The sequence below is a fragment of the Oculina patagonica genome, chromosome 7, assembly GCF_052425735.1.
Source record: "Oculina patagonica isolate OP01 chromosome 7, crgOcupat, whole genome shotgun sequence".
NCBI lineage: Eukaryota > Metazoa > Cnidaria > Anthozoa > Scleractinia > Oculinidae > Oculina > Oculina patagonica.
In genome coordinates, this window is record NC_135764.1 from 25441278 (window position 1) to 25460447 (window position 19170).

At 39.4% G+C, this 19170-nt stretch overlaps 1 protein-coding gene across 2 annotated transcripts in view; it reads right to left on the reverse strand.

The window, feature by feature from the left end:
* The window catches only part of LOC144660429 (E3 ubiquitin-protein ligase ubr3-like), a 44425-nt gene extending 25286 nt beyond the window's left edge, over positions 1 to 19139 (reverse strand). For both annotated transcript variants that reach the window (XM_078521045.1, XM_078521043.1), the window contains exons 1-17: positions 18684 to 19139; positions 17564 to 17706; positions 16479 to 16849; positions 15261 to 15498; positions 12744 to 12920; positions 11423 to 11556; positions 10946 to 11026; positions 10350 to 10415; positions 9825 to 9914; positions 9203 to 9331; positions 8333 to 8385; positions 7715 to 7854; positions 7396 to 7483; positions 6054 to 6111; positions 5488 to 5554; positions 5232 to 5328; positions 4298 to 4442 (exon numbers count right to left, since the gene is read on the reverse strand). In XM_078521045.1, the coding sequence (XP_078377171.1) occupies positions 4298 to 4442; positions 5232 to 5328; positions 5488 to 5554; positions 6054 to 6111; positions 7396 to 7483; positions 7715 to 7854; positions 8333 to 8385; positions 9203 to 9331; positions 9825 to 9914; positions 10350 to 10415; positions 10946 to 11026; positions 11423 to 11556; positions 12744 to 12920; positions 15261 to 15498; positions 16479 to 16849; positions 17564 to 17706; positions 18684 to 19117 (2511 nt within the window). In that variant the 5' untranslated portion in view covers positions 19118 to 19139. The remainder of the gene's footprint in view (positions 1 to 4297; positions 4443 to 5231; positions 5329 to 5487; positions 5555 to 6053; positions 6112 to 7395; positions 7484 to 7714; positions 7855 to 8332; positions 8386 to 9202; positions 9332 to 9824; positions 9915 to 10349; positions 10416 to 10945; positions 11027 to 11422; positions 11557 to 12743; positions 12921 to 15260; positions 15499 to 16478; positions 16850 to 17563; positions 17707 to 18683) is intronic.
* Between the last annotated feature and the right edge of the window lie 31 nt (positions 19140 to 19170).

The following is a 19170-nucleotide window of genomic DNA, read 5'->3' on the forward strand; positions in this document are numbered from 1 at the left end:
GCCCTTTTGGCTCCTTACATCAAAATTTAGGAGCCCAAGCCATTATGTTAGGAGCCCGGCTTAAGTTGCCAAAAACAAATCGATGGGGGGGGGGGGGGGGGTTACTTAGGCAAATATGTGGTCAACTATGTGGCCTAGAGGAGGGGCCCAGGGATTGAACCTTCCCCCAACATTATTGCTATAATATACTTGAAGGTCCCCTAGGGGGTACTCCCTATAGTGGACTATACGGGGAGGCTCCGCCCAACAGGAACTAACAGGGATACCTTTTTCAGGCTCCAGGTATATAAAAGGGTAGGGATTTCACGAGTTGGAGTATACAAAAGGGGAGGGAAAACTGGTTTTTAGGTCTTAAAAGAACCCTTAATAATGCTTGAACAGACCCACCAAATGATCAAGTCATTTAAGTATTTTAAGGTGTTATTATTCAAGTGAAAAATAAGAAAAATGTAGTATTCCTTCTGTTGGTATGTGAAAGGGGTGTCATCTTCATGAGGGGGGTATATGGTTTCTAAAAGAGTAAGGGTCGCTTTCACATACCAAAAATGGTAACCTCGTTCATAAGATCCTCGGAATGAGGTTGCAGAAAGAGTAGATGAAAGGGTAAGGGAACCCTGCCAGAGCCTCCCCATAAAACTGTTTTTTACTCTGCAGCAACCTCAGAGACCCAGAGAAAAAAAGTTGAATGAGTCATCAATATCGGCTATATCTCTCCCCTATGTGGGTTAAATCACTAGCTGGGCTGGGAGAAATAAACCAACAATGAAAACTGACATGCATTTAGTTGAGAGCATCAAGGGTTAATTCATTTGTTAAGCCAGTGCCAGTCTGAGTGCATTTCATGTACTTTCATTAGTTTTTTCATGTAGAAAATCAATGAACATGAAGCAGGAAAATCCAGTTCAATTAATATTTTAGTAATCAAGGTTAAAAAAGAAGCAATATTTAAGCAGGTCAATTTTTCCTAGGTTTAGAAAAAGGTAATAAGAAGTCAAAAACACCTGTGTAAACACTTTAATTAAGTTATGATCTTATCTTTGTTACATGATAACCAGTTGACAAAAATAGAACAGAAAAATTAAGTTGTGAAAACACTTCAAATTACTTAACTCATCAAATATGTTGTTTATAAAATTAATGTAGTAACAAAAGCAATCCATTTTATTTAAACTGAACATCTGAGCAAGCAAAAGCACTGAGGTTTCCAGCACAAAAATTTGCTAGTCACGGATCAATGCTCGAGAATGCTCCTCATTACAAACGCGAAAACATGAAACAGCTCGTTGAAAATAACAACCTTAGTCCACAAAAAGCGGCAGCAGATATGAAATTTCCCATGAAAAGAAAGAGGCATACATTTTATGTTCCTACTAGAGTTAAGCGTTCAATGCTTCATAGATTAAGCTAAAATTACATGTAAAACACGCCACGTAAGTTTGTACACATCACGATATTTGGCACGCTGTTTTACGTAAGTTTAAGCCTGTCGGAAAGGTTTTTATATCAAGCTTTTGCAGATTAAAATTATTTCAGACCTGATTCATGACTGCAGTAGCAAACAGATTGATTTCACTTTCGTATCCGTAAATATTTCTTCAGATTCACTTTGATTCACTTCGAAACTGCTCCGAAAGGTCAACGAAAACCAGAACATAATACCATTATTCCATATTTGGAAGTTAGGCCCAGTCCTAAACACTTGTAAACGAATGGTTTTCGAAGTTGCTGAATTTGGGAAAGACATGTTACGTACTTGATACGCTAAATGCGAACAATTTTAGCGTTTCCGTTTTAAAAAAAAGAAGTTTTTGTTTTAAATGGGATTTTCTATGCCAATGAAACAAGGTTACAAGGAAATTGAAGTCAAAGGATGGGAGTGGAAGATCAATGTTTAGGCGCCCATGCGGGCTCCTTGAACAAAAATTTAGTCGCCCGCGCTCGTAACTTGGGCGCCTCTGGCGACCGGGCGCCCGTTAGGCAGCAGCCTTGGTTATATGATGCAATGAAAACGTTGCATTATGTAAAGACATTTGCCAAGGTTTCTTATGTTACAGTTGCTGATAGCGACAGCTCGTAAGAGCCTATGAGTTCTGTCATCAGTATTTTCAACCCCCATGTCCAAATTTTTACCACCCAAGTCATAACAATTTCTCAATTTTTGAGTTATTTTTTCAAAAATAGCTCTTTAGTCGTCGTGTCCTTGTGATCAGTCGGTGGGTCAGTGAAGTATGTGTGTTTGTCACACCAATCAGATTTCAGGTACTATCAGAACCAATAAAATTGTAGTTTATAAAGGGGAAGCAATCTGACGTAGTAAGCAATTTCGTTCTAAGTTTTTAGATTAGAAGGAGGCGGAATCGGTGAGTTGTGATTTAACCCTGGATTAAAAACGTTTTTCGTAACGCCCGCCTGCTTACAACGCACACGCCGTGAGCAAAAGGCCCAACACTAACTTGTTATTCGTCTTATTCGAGCGTACGTTTGGAGAGGCTAGCTTTCCATTTGCACAAAGCAGATTTGAAGAATAATGTGGTCATTACTTTTGCCGTCCGCTTTGTGAAGTTCGTTGGGAAATTGGAAAGTTTGTTATGAAGTTGCCAAATAGGTTGCGAGTTTTTGAATCAAATTGTGAGCTTCGATACAAAGTTCCCAACTTCGGCCCGAAATTAATAAAACCTTCTATAATTATGTTATCAAAAAGGGCTTTCCACGCAAAACTGTTGGAAACAAATGTCATAAAAATAAAAAACTTTTATGTTCAGCGAGCCGTAAACACGTTGTCTCGAACAAATTAGTCTGTCGCGTCGCGTCGGCTTCGATTAAAATCAATAAATCATCCAGTTTCATCCGGTTTACAAACGCAGAAGACTTGAAATTGAAGACAGTGAAGATTATGCCTCACAGAAATCGTTAAATATGTGTTTTCATACAAAAAAGTTAAAATTTGACCAAATTTCTACCTGCATAAGATTTATTTATCACCAAATCACTTGCGTGATCGCTGATGCGAAACGTTGTCTTGCACTTCAAGCTACTTCAACTTTCCTTGACAAGCTCTAAAATCTTCGAGTTCAGAAATCGCCATGACTTTCGAGCAACATGTCTTGTTTCTCCTCAACAACCAAAACTTCGAAAGTTCAGTCGGGCCGAAGTTGGGAACTTATCGAAGTTCGCAATTTGATTCGCAAACTCGCAACGTAATTGGCAACTTCATAACAAAGTTTCCAATTTCCCAACAAACTTCGCAAAGCGGGCGGCCAAAGTAAACTGAAATCAACTGTAAAACATCTCGTTCAAACATTTAATGAACCGGTACAAGTATTAACTTTGCTGTTAAAAGCAACTACGATCGAGAGTAAAAACAGAATAAGAGCGTGCCATTCCGTGACAATTCGATAACTCAATTAGTTCTTGTTTGTTGAATAGAATTTAGGTTGTGAATGAACGAAAATCTTTGTCGAACAGTTCTGACAGAAAACAAATACTCCAGGTGTACTGCGCTTTAAAGAACTTTCCCGAAGAAAGTGGTTTTTGATTTGATGCGTTTATTACTTCGTTTATTATAGTACCTTTCGTTCAATGTCTATATGGAATCGTGGCTTTTTCGAGAAAAACAAGCGTATCGTGTTACGTTCGTTTTTAAAGAACAGAGGTCTCATGTTACAAAAGTGAGAAAAACAACAATATCATGTTTCAGTGTTTGGCAAAAAGCCAAAAGTATTCCGTAACAAACAAAAGTAACACGTAACGGTTGCAACAAAGCTAGCAACAAAATAACCGCTTAAACAGAATAAGAACGTGCCATTTTGTGACATTTTGATAATTGAATTAGTTTTTGTTTTTCAATTAAATGATGAAAATTTACATATTGATTAAAACAGTTCTGATGTATCAAAATGCACGTAAAAGTTATTTTGTTTGCAAGCAAATTTTGTGCAAAAAGTGACTTCGTGGGCCGCCATACACAAATAGCTCAACCCATGGCATAAACCATCCCAACAGGACAATCACCCAGTTTCACCCCAAGCCACCCCATAAATTGAAAAAATAACTCCTGCACGCTTAGCGTGCCTATGTTTCTGAAAGTTGCATTGCACTGAGTGACAGGTTACATCATTTTTATGGTCTATACTCTCATCAACCAAAGCTCTCAACCAATGAATGTGCGAGAATTCTCAATGTTATTGCAAAAATATCTTATTACTCATTTTTTATAACACATTAGAGCTTCTTACTTAACTCAGCTACTTATAGTAGATGTTAAGAGACCTGTGGATTCATTATTTCAATGATTTACCTTATGAAATATGAAGAAGAAGATTCCATGTAGTGTCTTGGATTGGAGAATCTTTGTCAATCCACCAAACTTCTCAGGCAGTGGTTTAAGAGGTAGAAATGGCGGCCACACTTGTCCTTTCTGAGAATGGCCATTCTTGCAAGCACTGGAAGTACAGGAAGTGATGGGAAAAAAATAAAATTTACCAATCTTACCAGTTACAGCTTATGGTGCCTAAATATAATTTGCATTTGATGCTTCTAGTTTTTTAGGAAATGGTGATGTTACATTTACTGAGTTAGCCATGCAGAAAACAAAGAATGTGCTGTTGGGTATACTTGAGCACTTTGCATAACAGGGTGCTCAAGTTGTTTAGGGGGACAGCTAGGAGGGGATCTAAGTACAGTAAAACACAGGAAGACAAAGACAACCAAACTAGATTCATGTAAATCAAACGCACAATTTGCTGTGAACGTTGTGATGACATGAGAAAAGGTTGTATTCTTTTAACCCCACATCAAGGGTCGTTTCTTTTTTACTGAGTGTCAAACGTAATCCAGAGTTGCTTTAGTTTTGCTTCATTACCCTCTGAAATTGGTTCAAAAATCTCACGCCACTTACTTGACCAATCAGAAGTAAACCAAAACCAATTCTAACTTGCTAACACACTTTTTCCCGTGCTTCTGGCTGTTACATGTATCGCTTCAAGTTTTGATTGGTTCACTAGATTGTCTTTGCAATTTGTCATTGCCAGTGTGATTACTTGGTTTTGGTTTTACGACCCTCAAACAAAAATCGTTTTTAATGATGAACTCAAACTTGTGTGCAATTTTTGGATATTATTAATATGAGCAGTGCATGCTACAGAAGTCAAATTTGAAATAAAATTGAACTACAATCAGCCATTAGCCACTTTAGCTCCCACAGTCTTAGCGTAAAGATGAAATATACTTACTAGTCTTTGTAGCGCTTCATAGCTGACTGCACATCTTGACGATGGAAAGCTCGTAACAACACAAGAACAAAATCAAAGTCATTCTTCCAGACAACATCTGAGGATGAAAGAACATTGTAAACTTATAAAGGAGCACACTTTATAATAAATGCATGCCTTGAATCATTAAGCCTACATGTTCTAATATCAGTTATAGCTCCATCTCAATCTTTCTCAATCTTAACTAACTGTGTTGAGCTCTTCCACACAAAAATACCTTTTGGAACATAGATGCCCTGTTGCATCGATCCACTCTCAAAGCTTGGGGCTCTGTAATCTGCCAACTTTGATAGAGAAAGAAAAAGAAAACAAGTCTATGAGACGACAGTCAGTGATATTTGAAGGTCCAGAGTTGTACAAGAGTTATCTTAAATTCTAAGCATGCATAGGCCAAGTAAAAAGAATCTAAAGAAAAATTTAAGGGCGCAAGAGCACATTGAGAGCCCTATTCAGCCAGCCAAAATAATGCAAGTTTAAACTATCAACTCCTGTTCTTACTCCAACCAGCTTTAGGACTGATTTTCATGGGCTGGGGGCTAAAAACAATCTTTCCTTCCTTTACATTAACTAGTTTTAATGCCTGACCCCACAGGCTCTGCTGATTAATAAATTTATTATGCTAAAATAAAGCTATTCACTCATTCATTGCTTTGCTATATTGATTGCAACTGTTTTTTTGAAATCTAACTAATTTTACAATTAGAATGTTTTGAGACAGAACATTTTGAGATGGTATAGAAAGGATATGCTAAAAAGAGAAATTAATGGCTAAAACTTCATCACCTCATTGAGTGTTCTTTCAAAGTCCTGTGCATTGTGAGATTGTCCTGGTTTATCTGGGATGTGGACAACGTTAAGGCAACTAATTTTCAACTTAGATCCATGTGGTGGGAAGGTCCTAGGAGTATACGAACTGTGGCAAAATTTACAGAGGATCAGAGCTTTGATTTGTCAGAATAGTAAGCATAGCTATGAAGGAAACAGTTGAAAGTAAAGGTCTGCACACTCAGGTCAAAGTGCCTCAAACAACAAGCCTCCCCCCCCCCCCCCCCCTGGATGGGATGCTAGTCCATAGCCCTGTAGGGGAAGGGAAACTCTGACATGAAAGTGATGGGGATGCTCATCATCTCGTTTAGGGGTGTAAATTTCAGATTTTGGATACACTTGAAGGGTGTTCCAGGCAAAGCAAATTATTTAAGGTTGCACACGAAAAAATAATAAAAATACAAATTAAATCTATTTTTTTTAATTTGGTATCTTTTAGGGGTTCAAAAAAGCTTGGCCAACACCCAGATTGGTCTCCTTTAGGAGTTTAATTCAAAATTTCAGATGAGCATCCCATCTGTTTCCAGTGCAAGCCCCCCCCTGCCCCCCCCCCCCAGAATCAGGTTGGATGGATGGATGGATGGATGGATGGATAATCTTTATTTACTGTAAACACGGTCAAATTCATCAGCTTACAACAATCTAATTATAATATATATACAAGAAAGAGGGGAAATATAAAAATATATGTACAAATATAAAAAGCTGCTTTCCACGAATGCCGTGCCCTAGAGTATTTGTTCAATTAGTTTTTTAAATTGCCCAAGGGACTCTGCTTGTCTTACGTTAATAGGAAGACTGTTCCACAAGATGGCGCCACTGTACGTAAAGCTGTTTTTGTAATAGTTAGTGCGCGGTAATGGAACATTGAGTTTGTTTTCAGAGTCCCTTAGGTTGTACGCGGTTTCACGTTTTTCAAATTTAGACGATATATAGGTAATCTGGAGCCAACCCGTGCAGAGACCTGTAAACCATCGTGGCTCTTTGAATTTGCTGCTGGCGAGCTAGATTTTTCCATCCTAGAATTTCAAATAAATCACCAGCGTGCGCGTCATAGTTTGAGAAGGTCAAAACACGGGCTGCTCTATTCTGTAGGTTCAGCTTTAACAGTTCAAAGCTACCCATTTATCCTTCTGAGCAAAATGAGGCAGTTCAGTAAAGTTCTGTATGCACTTAACCCAAGAACACAACACAATATGCAAGTGAACAGAGATGTTTGTTTCTCAGACTATGGAGAAACAGAAATACCGATATATTGAAGTTCATTCTGTAAAATCTATATTCCTCAGTCAAAAAGGATATGAGATCAACCAACTGGCTATGAGTCTTGTCACCCATGCAGAGCTGAGCAATCATCTCCTGCCGTAAGATTTCTTGATCGCTTAGCCCTGTAAGAAAGCAGAAAAATCATGTGTGTACCAGGGCTGTATTAAGGAGGTCGGGGGGGTCATTAAGGGCCATAATCTGTAACACTTGTCACAGCTGAGTTCACTCCATTTTATGGGGTGAAGATGTTGATTGGTGTTATGTTACACTTGCGTACAGAGCAGAATGCTATGGGTGATTAATTAATTATCAAAAAGGGAGAATATCATTATGTATATGACACCATAAATTACCCAAATGTAGTCGAGTACTAAGGAGTGTGATGAGCAGCGTCAGCATTCCTTCCACCATGGACACTTCTGTACTACTGTCAAAACTAGGAGGGCTGGACACAACAGGCACACCAAACTTAAACCAGTGTCGAAGGCCAAAACTGAAAAACAAATAAAGACAACTCATAAACCAAGAGTGAAGACTTGTATTTAAACACAATTTTTTTAGTATTTGATTGAGAAAGAACAAATACAGGATATGATGGAAATCACCCAGTCATGATTTTCCATTTGTCTCTTCTTACCAGTATTTTACAACGTTCGTCCAATATCTTCTTGTTATAAGTTAGCTTCATCCACGGCCCTCCCCCCTTCAAACTTCTAACGTATACTTTTATTATCCATTGTTAGTAGTTTATTCAAAAACCTTGATACACCTGCAGGCTTGGTAGGCTGTTCAGCAACTGCTATGTGTAAGTAGGCTCTTTATCAATGTACAACAAAAAAAATTAGCAACAAATAATTAATATTTAGTGTTTGGTGAATTTTAGAGCCCTTTCATGTGTTTCTGTTGGCAGATAATATATTTGTGGCACACTTACAGTAACTTAAGAGATGTTGATATCACAATGAACAAACCTCTCAATCATTGTGGAGATGAAGACTTCAGGATCCAGAAACATGGCACACACCTATATGTACACAATTATTAAATAGTTTATCCATGTTTGTTAAAGATGACATGATAATGCACTTAACTCTTGTGTTTAATTGTAGCATTATTTGTTATGCATGTATCTCTCTGAATGGGATAGCAGTTCATTCCTGTTTAATAGGTACTGCAAACATACTGCCAGGATGTCATTGTACAGCTAGGTGGGAGAAGTTTGATCTCAATAAAGACTACTGAAAGACTATAGGCAATGTCAGGACATCTAGACTACCCAGATCGAAACTTGCAATCTCCAGAGTCAAGTCAAAACTTGATAGTGAGCCTGGGCTTATAGAGCTCTGGCATTGCAAGCGTGTAGTGACATGCCCAAGAAAACAACCCGAGAATTATGGTCACACCTACATGTATGTGTAAACTCTTTTTCTCTAGAACATCAAGTCTGGTGCACTAGCCATTACATGTTAGTATAAAAAAAGTGTCAGCTTCGAGCCAAAAGTGGCGCATACTGCCGGAGCTTATCCCGGTTTCCTTAGCATTAAGCAGCTAGGAGTATTTCTACTCCCCCCTGGATGGGATGCTAGTCCATCGCAGGGAACCCCCCAGCATTATTTCGCCGGTACCCATTTATACACCTGGGTGGAGAGAGGCACTATGAGAGTAAAGTGTCTTGCCCAAGAACGCAACACAGTGACCCCGGCCAGGGCTCGAACCCAGAACACTCGCTCCGGAGTCCGGCGCGCTAACCATTAGACCACCGCGCCTCCCAAATGTCAACTACATCTTAATTATGACAATATTTTAAAAATAATTTAAGAGACTGAAGCAAAAACACTAACCTGTAACAGGAAAATATCCAAATCCAGCATGGAGTTACAGAAATGGCAATTGACATACAGTTGAACTTGACTTCTGATCTGAGATCCATTGCGCACCCATCTTCCAGCACGGATTTCACAAATAGCAGCCTGTGAAATAATAGGCTCAAATTAACAATAGTTTGCATAAAAGTAGTAAAGGCCCCAGTTTCACTGCTTTGTCTGATGGATGCATGAGCATCACTCACTTAATATGAAGAAATTTGAAGAGAATAAATATATGCACAGTACAATATGTTTGTGGACATGTTCAGTATAGGGAGAATGTAGATATTTTCTGAGGTGTAAGCACAATAGTCACAGTCAAGCAGAAGTTGGAGTTCATTTTGGTGATGATGCCAAGGAATATTAATACTTAAATTTAGAAGCAAAATGTGCCTCTAAAGCAGACAGGCAGACAGACAGCAGACAGGCAGACAGCAGACAGACTGACAGACAGACTGAAGGCAGACAGACAGACAGACAGCAGACAGACAGCCTGGAGACAGGAGACAGACTGACAGTCAGACAGCAGACAGACTGCAAAGGATTAAAATGCCTGTACATGTAACAACACTAAATAAATGTGTATAGATTTACTCACCTGAATGTGAAAAAGATCTTCACAAATGTTTCTCAGCAGGTCATTTGAGGGAACAACTTGCTCCAGGGGAACACCAAACTGAGACACTGCCTATAAAAAATATGAAAATCAGAAGTTATCAAACATTGACAGAGTTATAAATTTAAAGTTATAACAGCACCAGCAAAGTAAAAGGGAAGTTGTGACAAATGTTTTCTAAAATTCTGCAACAAACAGAAAACATAACAATTTTAACTGAACAGTACATAATTTTGGTTACAAATGTAAGCATTCTAGTTGAATGTCTTTAACCACTCTATAAGTCAAATTTTAGGAACCTATTCAATAAGGCCGTAGAGAGCGACAGCCGAAGCCATTGTTTTTAATATTTTTAGCCAGTGAACGTTTGTTTTTATTATAATTAATATTCATGTGAAGAAAAAAAGAACCATAGAAAAAAGCCAGACTGTAACTAAAAAGTCTGAGAACTCGGTTCAAATGATCAAGGCTTGACTTTATCCACAGTGAGCAGAAATTCCAGCTTACCAGACTTATAAAAGCAGCAAGGTGTCTATGAAGAGGAAGATGAAATGTGACTTCTCCTCGCTGAGGCTGAAACAAAAGAAATAATAAATTATTGATCAAAACGTACAAATACCTAACATTACAAGTCCAGTGAAACCCTGTTACATTGAAACCTCAATTAAGAAGTATGTGCCAAAGGATTGGGGAAATTTGTTCGTTGTCTTGAGGGTTCATCATATCGAAAACCTAGCCTCCTACGCAGACGTTCGGCTTTGGGCTTGTCATGCATTTCTCCCCCATGAACGCCGGTCTACTCAACCGAGCTGCCACTTCCGTTCGCCGGCGGTTAGCCAATTATGGCTCGTCTTCCAAATGTCTAAAGAGATTTTTTATTCAGAGGGTTGGGGGAATATTGGGAGAATACAGGAGCACTGCATAGAATCTTCCTATCTTGGTAGGGGAAATGCCAGGGCTTTTTAAGAGGCAAGAAGAAAGGGGGAAAGAGAATTTGTAATCTTGAATGTATCTGGGATTAAGGGGAATTGGTCTTTTCCTCCTATGATTCCCCTACATGTACAGAAAGCCAGTGAAACATGCATGATACTTGGTAAACAAACCTTGCTATCAACTTTCTTGTACCATCTATCAAGAGCCTCTACACTCCCTCTGATCATGTTTTGAACACACTGGACATTTTTCTGGCAGCAAAAGTAAGAAAATATAGTATAAATAGTTATACTAAGTCATAAAATTCTTTGCATTGTTTTAAATAATTATAGTCAAGTTGATGGCTAAGGTGTAAACTAGATGTACAGAAATTCTAATTTTAAATGAAAACACAAGTTGTTCTAGCCAATGCAATGCATTCTCCACACCATTAAGAGTCAAATGCTTTAAACATAAGGCCAATGTGCACATGTTTTCACGGTCCTTCGTACTGACTACTGGTTAGGTATCGGTATTATTTTTTCGGCTTCAAGTTTTGATTGGTTCACTAGATTGTCTGTGTCCTTTGTGAGTGGCCAGAGTGACAACTTTGGTTAAATGGCTCTACAACAATTGAAAATCGTTACAGAGAAGTGTCACAAACTTACCAGTGCTGTACATGCATTAACAAAGCTCCACAGGGGTGAGGATGCAGCTTCTAACTCTACATAAAATGCCTCGCAATATGTCTGTGGTTCATACTCAATATGTGTCAGCAGTCTGCGGCTGTTTAAGTTCATTCCTGGAATAAGATAATCAATCAACAAAGACGGTTGGCCTGCTGCACAGTTGTGCACTGTATAGGTGTATGTAAGGTCTGATACTAAGTTCATTCTTATCCTATACAATGTAGATCAGAGAAGTCAGATGGCTCAATGACGCCAGTGCTTACAGGTGCAACTCTTCCTTGCTAGCAGAGTCTCCTTTTCCATTATTTTTAGATAATCAAAAAGAAAATGGGAAGTCCTCTGCTCTAACAATTCATACTGAACATGCGCTGGCATTACTTCAGCTACCGGTTAGTTTTGTCCACTATCATGGATGGTGGAAATGATCAAACATTGTTACAAGTCAGAGCAGAGTCCCATTTTCTTTTGGTCTCAAAAAAAAAGGAAAGGAGACTCTGCTAGCTAGCAGGGAAGTGTAACAGTTACTCTAGTTTCTGTAGCACATGATTGTACATACAGTAGGGTTGTTGAGCACCACCCTCTACTCAATGAGATATTAGTCCCTCACAAATAACAAAAAACATTTTTCCACGCTACAGTCGAAGCTCTCGTAAGCGGACACCTCAGGAGGAAAAAAGTGTCCGTAACTGGAGCTGGCCGCTTACGAGAACCGTCTCGTAAGCGGCCACTGGAGGTGTGGGGACGAGGCTGCTTACGGGAGCTTACCCAGCTAACAATAACAGGACGGACGTAGACGAAGACAAAACAAACACTGAAATATGTATTATTATTATAATATTGTGACGAAGGCGATGTGAAGTTGATTTATAAAAACAAGATACAGAGGTTGTTAATAGGATTTCTTGGGCGTCCGCTACGGGAGCTTAAAAACAAAGAAAAAGTCTAAGTTGTAATCTCTCAAAATGGCCGCGGTCGCTACGGGAATGTCCGCTTACGAGAATGTAAAAGTACAGAATTTGTATGGGAGATAAAACGGGGTTTCAGACAAGGCGACCGTAAGTAGAGCTGTCCGCTTATGAGAGTGTCTGTTAAGAGAGCAAGGTATAAAATTCCCAACAGTTCGCCAGAAGAGAGACACTGTCGGAGTAAGGCATCTGACAAAAACATAAACCAGTCACTCCAGGCAAGCTTTAACAGACATATCACAATACAGAGTCCACTGCACCAACAATTAGGGCAACATGTGTCCCTGCTCAATGTACATTTTTCTACATGTAGTTACATTTTATAGCACACTAACCAGTCAGGTGTTCAATGAACTTCATCCACTGCCTAATGAGATCATTGTTCTGCATGAACATCTCAGCTATTGACTTGTGGGACAGAACATTGATAAAGTCGCTAACTATTGGCCAGTAGCAATGATTCTTGAGTGCACGACTCTCGCAATTCACCACAACATGATTTGAAATTGTGTCTGCAAACAACATGCCGCACTTGTTAATAACAATACATCAAAGCATGAACAAAAATGTAGACATAACACACATGTTCAATAACAAAATGCTATTTTCCATTGAACCTGGCCTGCGAGGTGGGGATGCCTATGTGGATTTCTTCAAATGTATTAATTAAGTATAATGCTTGTCAGATTGTTCACGACTTTTGCTAAAAATTTCCAGGAACATAATTGTATTTCAATGGTAATCCTGTTTTGACAGGCTGCTTAAGGTTACTGGAATTTGGAGTTTTCTGGTTGTAGATTTTCAAGATACACAGTCTGAAAAAAATTGTTGCAAAAAGTAGTCTCGTTTTTTTTTTTTTTTTAATTTTGAATGGGGGGGGAAAAGAAATCAACTTTACATATATCTAAGTTGCAATTTAAACATCAGAATAATTTTTGTCCCCAGGTGCCATGATCTGAGTGGTTAACACCAAAAAGAACCGTGACCATTGACTTGGTCCAATTTGAGAGTCTGAATTTATTCTGCTGAAATCTGTTTGGCTGACTGAAAATGACCGCATGCATGAAGAAAATCTTATCCCACCAGAGGTCTTTAATTCTTGGTGCTAAGTGCTCCAGGGATGGGAATGCATCATTATTTTGAAACTTTTTTTTTTAGTCAATTTTCATTGACAATTTTTTTAACATACACACCCTTGTAAAAATTTTACCGCGATCGCGGCACGATCGCGCCGCGATTGCCGCGATCGCGCCGCGAATGTCGCGATCGCGCCGCGACTGACGCGATCGCGCCGCGATTTGTTGTCATCGCGACGCCATCGTGGTGACGCGATTGTAGAACGCGAACGCGCCGCGAGTCGCGATCGCGGCGTGATGAGTGCGATCGCGGCGCGATGATACCACCGCACCGCGATTGGGGGGGAATAATCTCGGAAGTGTCCCGGCGAGAACTCACTCTCGACACCGGGAATATGTTGAAACCCCAAAATGTATAATAAAATATTATAAATATTGAAATTTTTTCGTGACGGGAGCGGGACGACAGAGAAATTTTATTTTTGTGGGGCGGGAAAGTAAAGATAAATTAAAAATAAATTTTTTTTCTTAACAGTCCTTTTTTATCTTCACATTTTTTTTTTTCTTTTAGGAGCCTTAATCCTTTAGCCCAATGAAATCTTCGCCATTTAAATGCAAATTAAATACAATCAGGAATTCGCTGCAATTGCGTTTTTTGCATTGAAAAATCCTCTATATGGCATTTAATTTAATTGTGGCTCCGAAGAGGCTGTCAGAATGAGCTTTTTTAGAGCTTTATATTTACCTTCCCGTAGACCACGATCGTAGACCACACACACGAAGTCCTTTCCCGCCTTTTGCCGCAAGGTGTCGTGAATGAGCGTTACGATTGGTGAGTTAGGTCACGTAGTGCATACAGGTACACGCCGCACGCCACCAAGAAAAATTTTTTAATTGTATTTTTCTCCACAAAGGAAAATTTTCTTTTAGCTGCTTAAAGCATAGGAAAGCCCTGTAATTTTTTTTTTCGAGCGACTGCTTGTTTATAATTCAACAGCTAGCGCCATTATAAAGAATATAAAAAAATAACTGAGTGGAAGAGGAAAATTTGAGTAGACCATTCAATGCAAAGTTGTACCTGTTGATGCTTGGGACTTAAATGTTGTATTATTTAAAAAAGCTTCGGGGAAAAGAAAGCGCATCTTCGACGGTTCGGCACCGCAGATGAAGAGATAGTCGCTCGTTTAGATCACATCATTGATCTTCTTCGCTGAGCACGAGTAAAAGGTTAGTTGCCGTGTATTTTGTTCACATTTTACAGAAGAATGTCATGCGTAAAAAGATCAGACTCAATCACGCCTCCGGCCGATTGCCGGCAGCGCCGTTTCTGTGCTTAAATAAATGATTTTTTGAAATTTTCGGTATGCAAAACGCTAAGATAATTGTTTTTAAATTTATAGATTTAGGCGCGATCGCGGCGCGATTCAAGCCAAATCGCTGCGCGATTCCCGACCCATCGCGCCGCGATGCGAGAATCGCGGCGGCCAAAAACGCGGCGCGATCCAAGCCGATCGCGGCGCGATCCAAGCTCAATCGCGGCGCGATCGCGCCAATCGCGGCGGCCAAAAACGCGCCGCGATTCGCGGCGCGATCGCGGTAAAATTTTTACAAGGGCAGTATTTTTTCCATGTCACAAACGTTCAAAAATATTCAATATATAAGTAAAGGATGTGTGTCACATATTGCACAAGGCAGACCTGTTTCCCTGCATCACAAACTACAAAAAAGTCATTTCTAAATCAGTGTTTCGTTTGCTATCTTTAAAAGTTGCCATACCTCCTCTTCTGAAGGTCACCAGTGTTGGCCTTGCCATGTCATGCAAAACTTTGACCATGACATGAAGAAGATTCTGTTCACGCACAACTTTCTCAGCCAACATTTTGTTACTAAACAACTGTACACTGACGTGCACTACCCGGTTTGACAATTGGTCCACATTGTTAGAGTTGCTGTTTAGTACCAGTACTTTAGCTATCTTCTGATAGTTCTGACAGAATACTCTGGTAAATGCTTCCTGTTGGGAAAGAAGTGGTTTTACAGTAACTATCAGTGAAGCATCTGAAAGAGGTAAGGTGAATGCGCATGCAACCCACTGGCTTCTGTAGTGTGAAGCAAATAGGAATTTGGTGGTGCTCCAATACCGGGTTGTGGGAGGCACAGTGGCCTATTAAATGCCGGTTAGTGCATTAACTTTGTGTTGTGTTATTGGGCAAGACACTTTACTCTCACAGTGCCTCTCTCCACCCAGGACTATAAATAGGTACCAGTGAATTTACTGCTGGGAGGAGGGGCAACCCTGCGATGGACTAGCATCAAACCCGGGGGGGGGGGGGAAGTAGAAATACTCCTAGTTGTTTTATGCTACTGAAACCAGAATAAGCTCTGGCCTAATGGGCCAGTAGACCTGACTGCGGACTTAACCTTTTTTACCTATACCTGGTTACACCCCGGCAATTTGTTAGGTACCCTAGCATAGAGATAAACAAGTGCTGCACATGGTACAAGTATTTGTGTTTTGCACAAGAACGTAACACAATGATCCCTGACAGCACCATATCGGGGGACTGCATGATCATAAGGATGACTTGAAAATCATTAGGCAATGGATAAAACCTGAAATTATTGTACATAATTTGAACCCAGGTGTATCAGTAGATTATTTTGTGTGGTTGTCTAGGTGAACAAAGAATTGTTGTTATAGTGACTGACGTCCTGACAAACTGAGCAGAAGTTATTCTCAAAGGCTAATTAAAAGTCGTTGTCAGTCCGACGTTGATGTTAAGAATATAAGAATATCATCATGGCCAAACTGATCAATCACTTTCAATGGACCAGACTAATAACATAGCTACTGACAACAACTTTTCAAAGTTGTCAAAATGTCAGTCACCAACAACAGTTCTTTTAAGAACTACTCTCACCCAAACGATCAAATCTGTGAAAATTTAGTTTGTAAATCATCCCAAGGCAAGATTTTAACTCAATGTACAGTACCTTGTATTCTGCATTTGGCAAAAGATGAAGAAGAAATGTTACTATTTTCTGCGGAAATTCAAACTGTGTCACAAAGTCCATTAAAAAGTCTAAGAACATTCTGTGAACAACATCTTCAACACTCTCAAATGAACAGTTAGTTGACAAGGAACTTGAACTATCCATTCTGTCAACTGATGAATGCGTTGAACTGTGAAATGATGCAGAAGCTGTAGATGGTGATCTTGTTTCTTTACTAAATATTCTTTCTACATCTAATATTTTCAGCATCAAGGACTCTGCTGTTATAGTTTTCATAGTATTTGTGTCACACAATTGCACAAGAAAATTAACAAGGGCCTCTGCATCACTCATATCATCAGCTACTAGATCTGAAAAGAAATAAAATTCAAGGTCAGGTTTTACACTTGTAACGCCAAGCAAGCTGAACAGCGAAATAATATTTATCTACACATCATTAGAAGCCTGGTCAAGCTGACTGCCAAAAATGGCAGATGCAACTAAAACAACTGCCCACCTCAAGGGTGACACCCCCTCACCCAAGCCCCAATATGGTGCACAAGAAAAACATTTACCACTTATTTTGTGTTAATAGTCAGTGGAAAATTACCGGGCAATTATCAAAATAATAATAATTATCACTTTGTAAGGAAAATGTTTTATTTTGACTGTAACTGCTTTTGCAGACTATTACAAGACTTTTACCTGGTTTTCTTACAACAAAGTTTCCAAGGTGTCTCTTCTTCCTTCCCTTTCTTGCTCCCGGAGGGGAAAGGAAGGTGGAAAGGGGGGGGGGGGGGAGAATAGAGACCCTGATACCAAGGTTGGCTTTCTTAGGGCCGATTGACATGGTAAGACTTTCCCGCATGCGACAAGCTTACGACAGGCCTACGACATGACTTAAGACCATTTACACACACGCACGTCTGTCGTTACAAGGATGTGGTAGGTAATGACTTACATGACACGATTCATGTTGTAGTCATGGCGTAAGCATGTCATATAAAATAATTGTATGCAAAATTATACCATCAATACAATACTGAATTACATAAGTACACAAATACATTACATATTAAGTATACCTATTAAATATGGGGCCAACTCTTTTAACTGTTGTTGAAGTCTCAAACACAGCCTTGGAACAACAATTTTAGCCATCGCTAATAGCTCTGGAGGAGGAGTTCTGGAGACTGTTGTGTCCTTTGTGCCATGACGATGACAAAACCTTTCAAGAATCAGTAAGAGATTGTTACAACACTTGTGTCATGTTTGTCAACAACAAAGAGCATGGGAGCTTCATTGCTCAGCTCCAGTATAGCGTGAGATGTGTTGATCGTAGCTTCTACAGTACACATTCTCAATACGAGGCAGCATGACATTGTGGCATGAATTACGTGCACAGTAAGGATGAGCATAAACAATTAAGATGGATTCCGCTGAAAGTTCGAGCAATGAGTGCAAAAATTAAGTTCCAGAAATCTGCTCATAGCATGGGAAGATTTTGTATACTATTTCAAAGACCTTACCAAAATTCATTTGTCTTAGTGACCCCGTAATTGAATTCAAAAGCACTGTCGAGAAAATTAAAGCCAGTCCTCGTAAAAAAGTTCGAAAAGTGTGCCATTTTGTTTTGAACTGCCATGAAACGTCTGTTTTAACTGAAATATAGATAATTTCAAATCCATTTTTCTCTCGCGGGGTCAGCTTGAGTGCTAAAGTTTTGGCCGGTTTTTGTTAGCTGTACTTTAAGTGTATGATATGAGGAATCTTTGGTAACTTTATTTTTGCCTGTTTTGCTCGAATGTTGGGCGAAAACCATCTTAACACAAATGTCCTTAAACACTTCAAAACACTGTCACACTGATGATATCATAATTTTTAAAATAAACCATTCTACATCTGTGCATGAAAACGCTTAAAATTTCTTAATAACGAAAATGTTTAAATTTGTTAGCGGGTGTGCTAGACCAGAAACAGACTTTTTACACAGATTAATTACAAGAATAATGTAAACACGCAAAACGATTAACCTTTTAAACTAATTATCTTGTAAACAAACAGTATAGTAAGCAAAAAACACGTTACGATTTTTAGAATCGATCTAAGCTTGCAAAATTGAGTGAGATTTTATTGTAGCGTAATTGTAACTAGTGATCTTAGTTTACTCCCTGAAAGCAAAAGACGTATCTAATTTGTACTGACCCTTCTGGTTTCATAACATCTTCATCGCCACAATCACAGGCGCCCCCTGCTTGACTTCTGAACATGTTAAAATCATGACCTTCGTGATTCCCAGCATGAAAGCAATCCGCGCATAACGACATACAAGGAGAGATGCCGCAGTCTCTACAACGATATGCCACAAAGTTCTTGTTCCACACCAGACCACAGATTGTTGGCGAGTCAAATGACCTCAGAACATTTTTAAATTCCTCCGGAGGCCTTCCACCAGCTATGAGCCATAAACACCAATCTTGTCTTTCGGCGTCAAATGGATGCTGCAGGCTAAGCACACCATCTAAAAAGCTTTGTATCTCCTTCTTTCCTTTCTCTGTGTGGCAGTGAGCCTTGAAATTCGCGGCGGTACTCTGCTTCGCTCTCACAGAGCAATTTTCAGGGAAATGTTTATCCGCCATCTTTCATCTTGGTGTCATGTTGTTGCTTGGCGCTGACTGCTCATGCGTAAGAT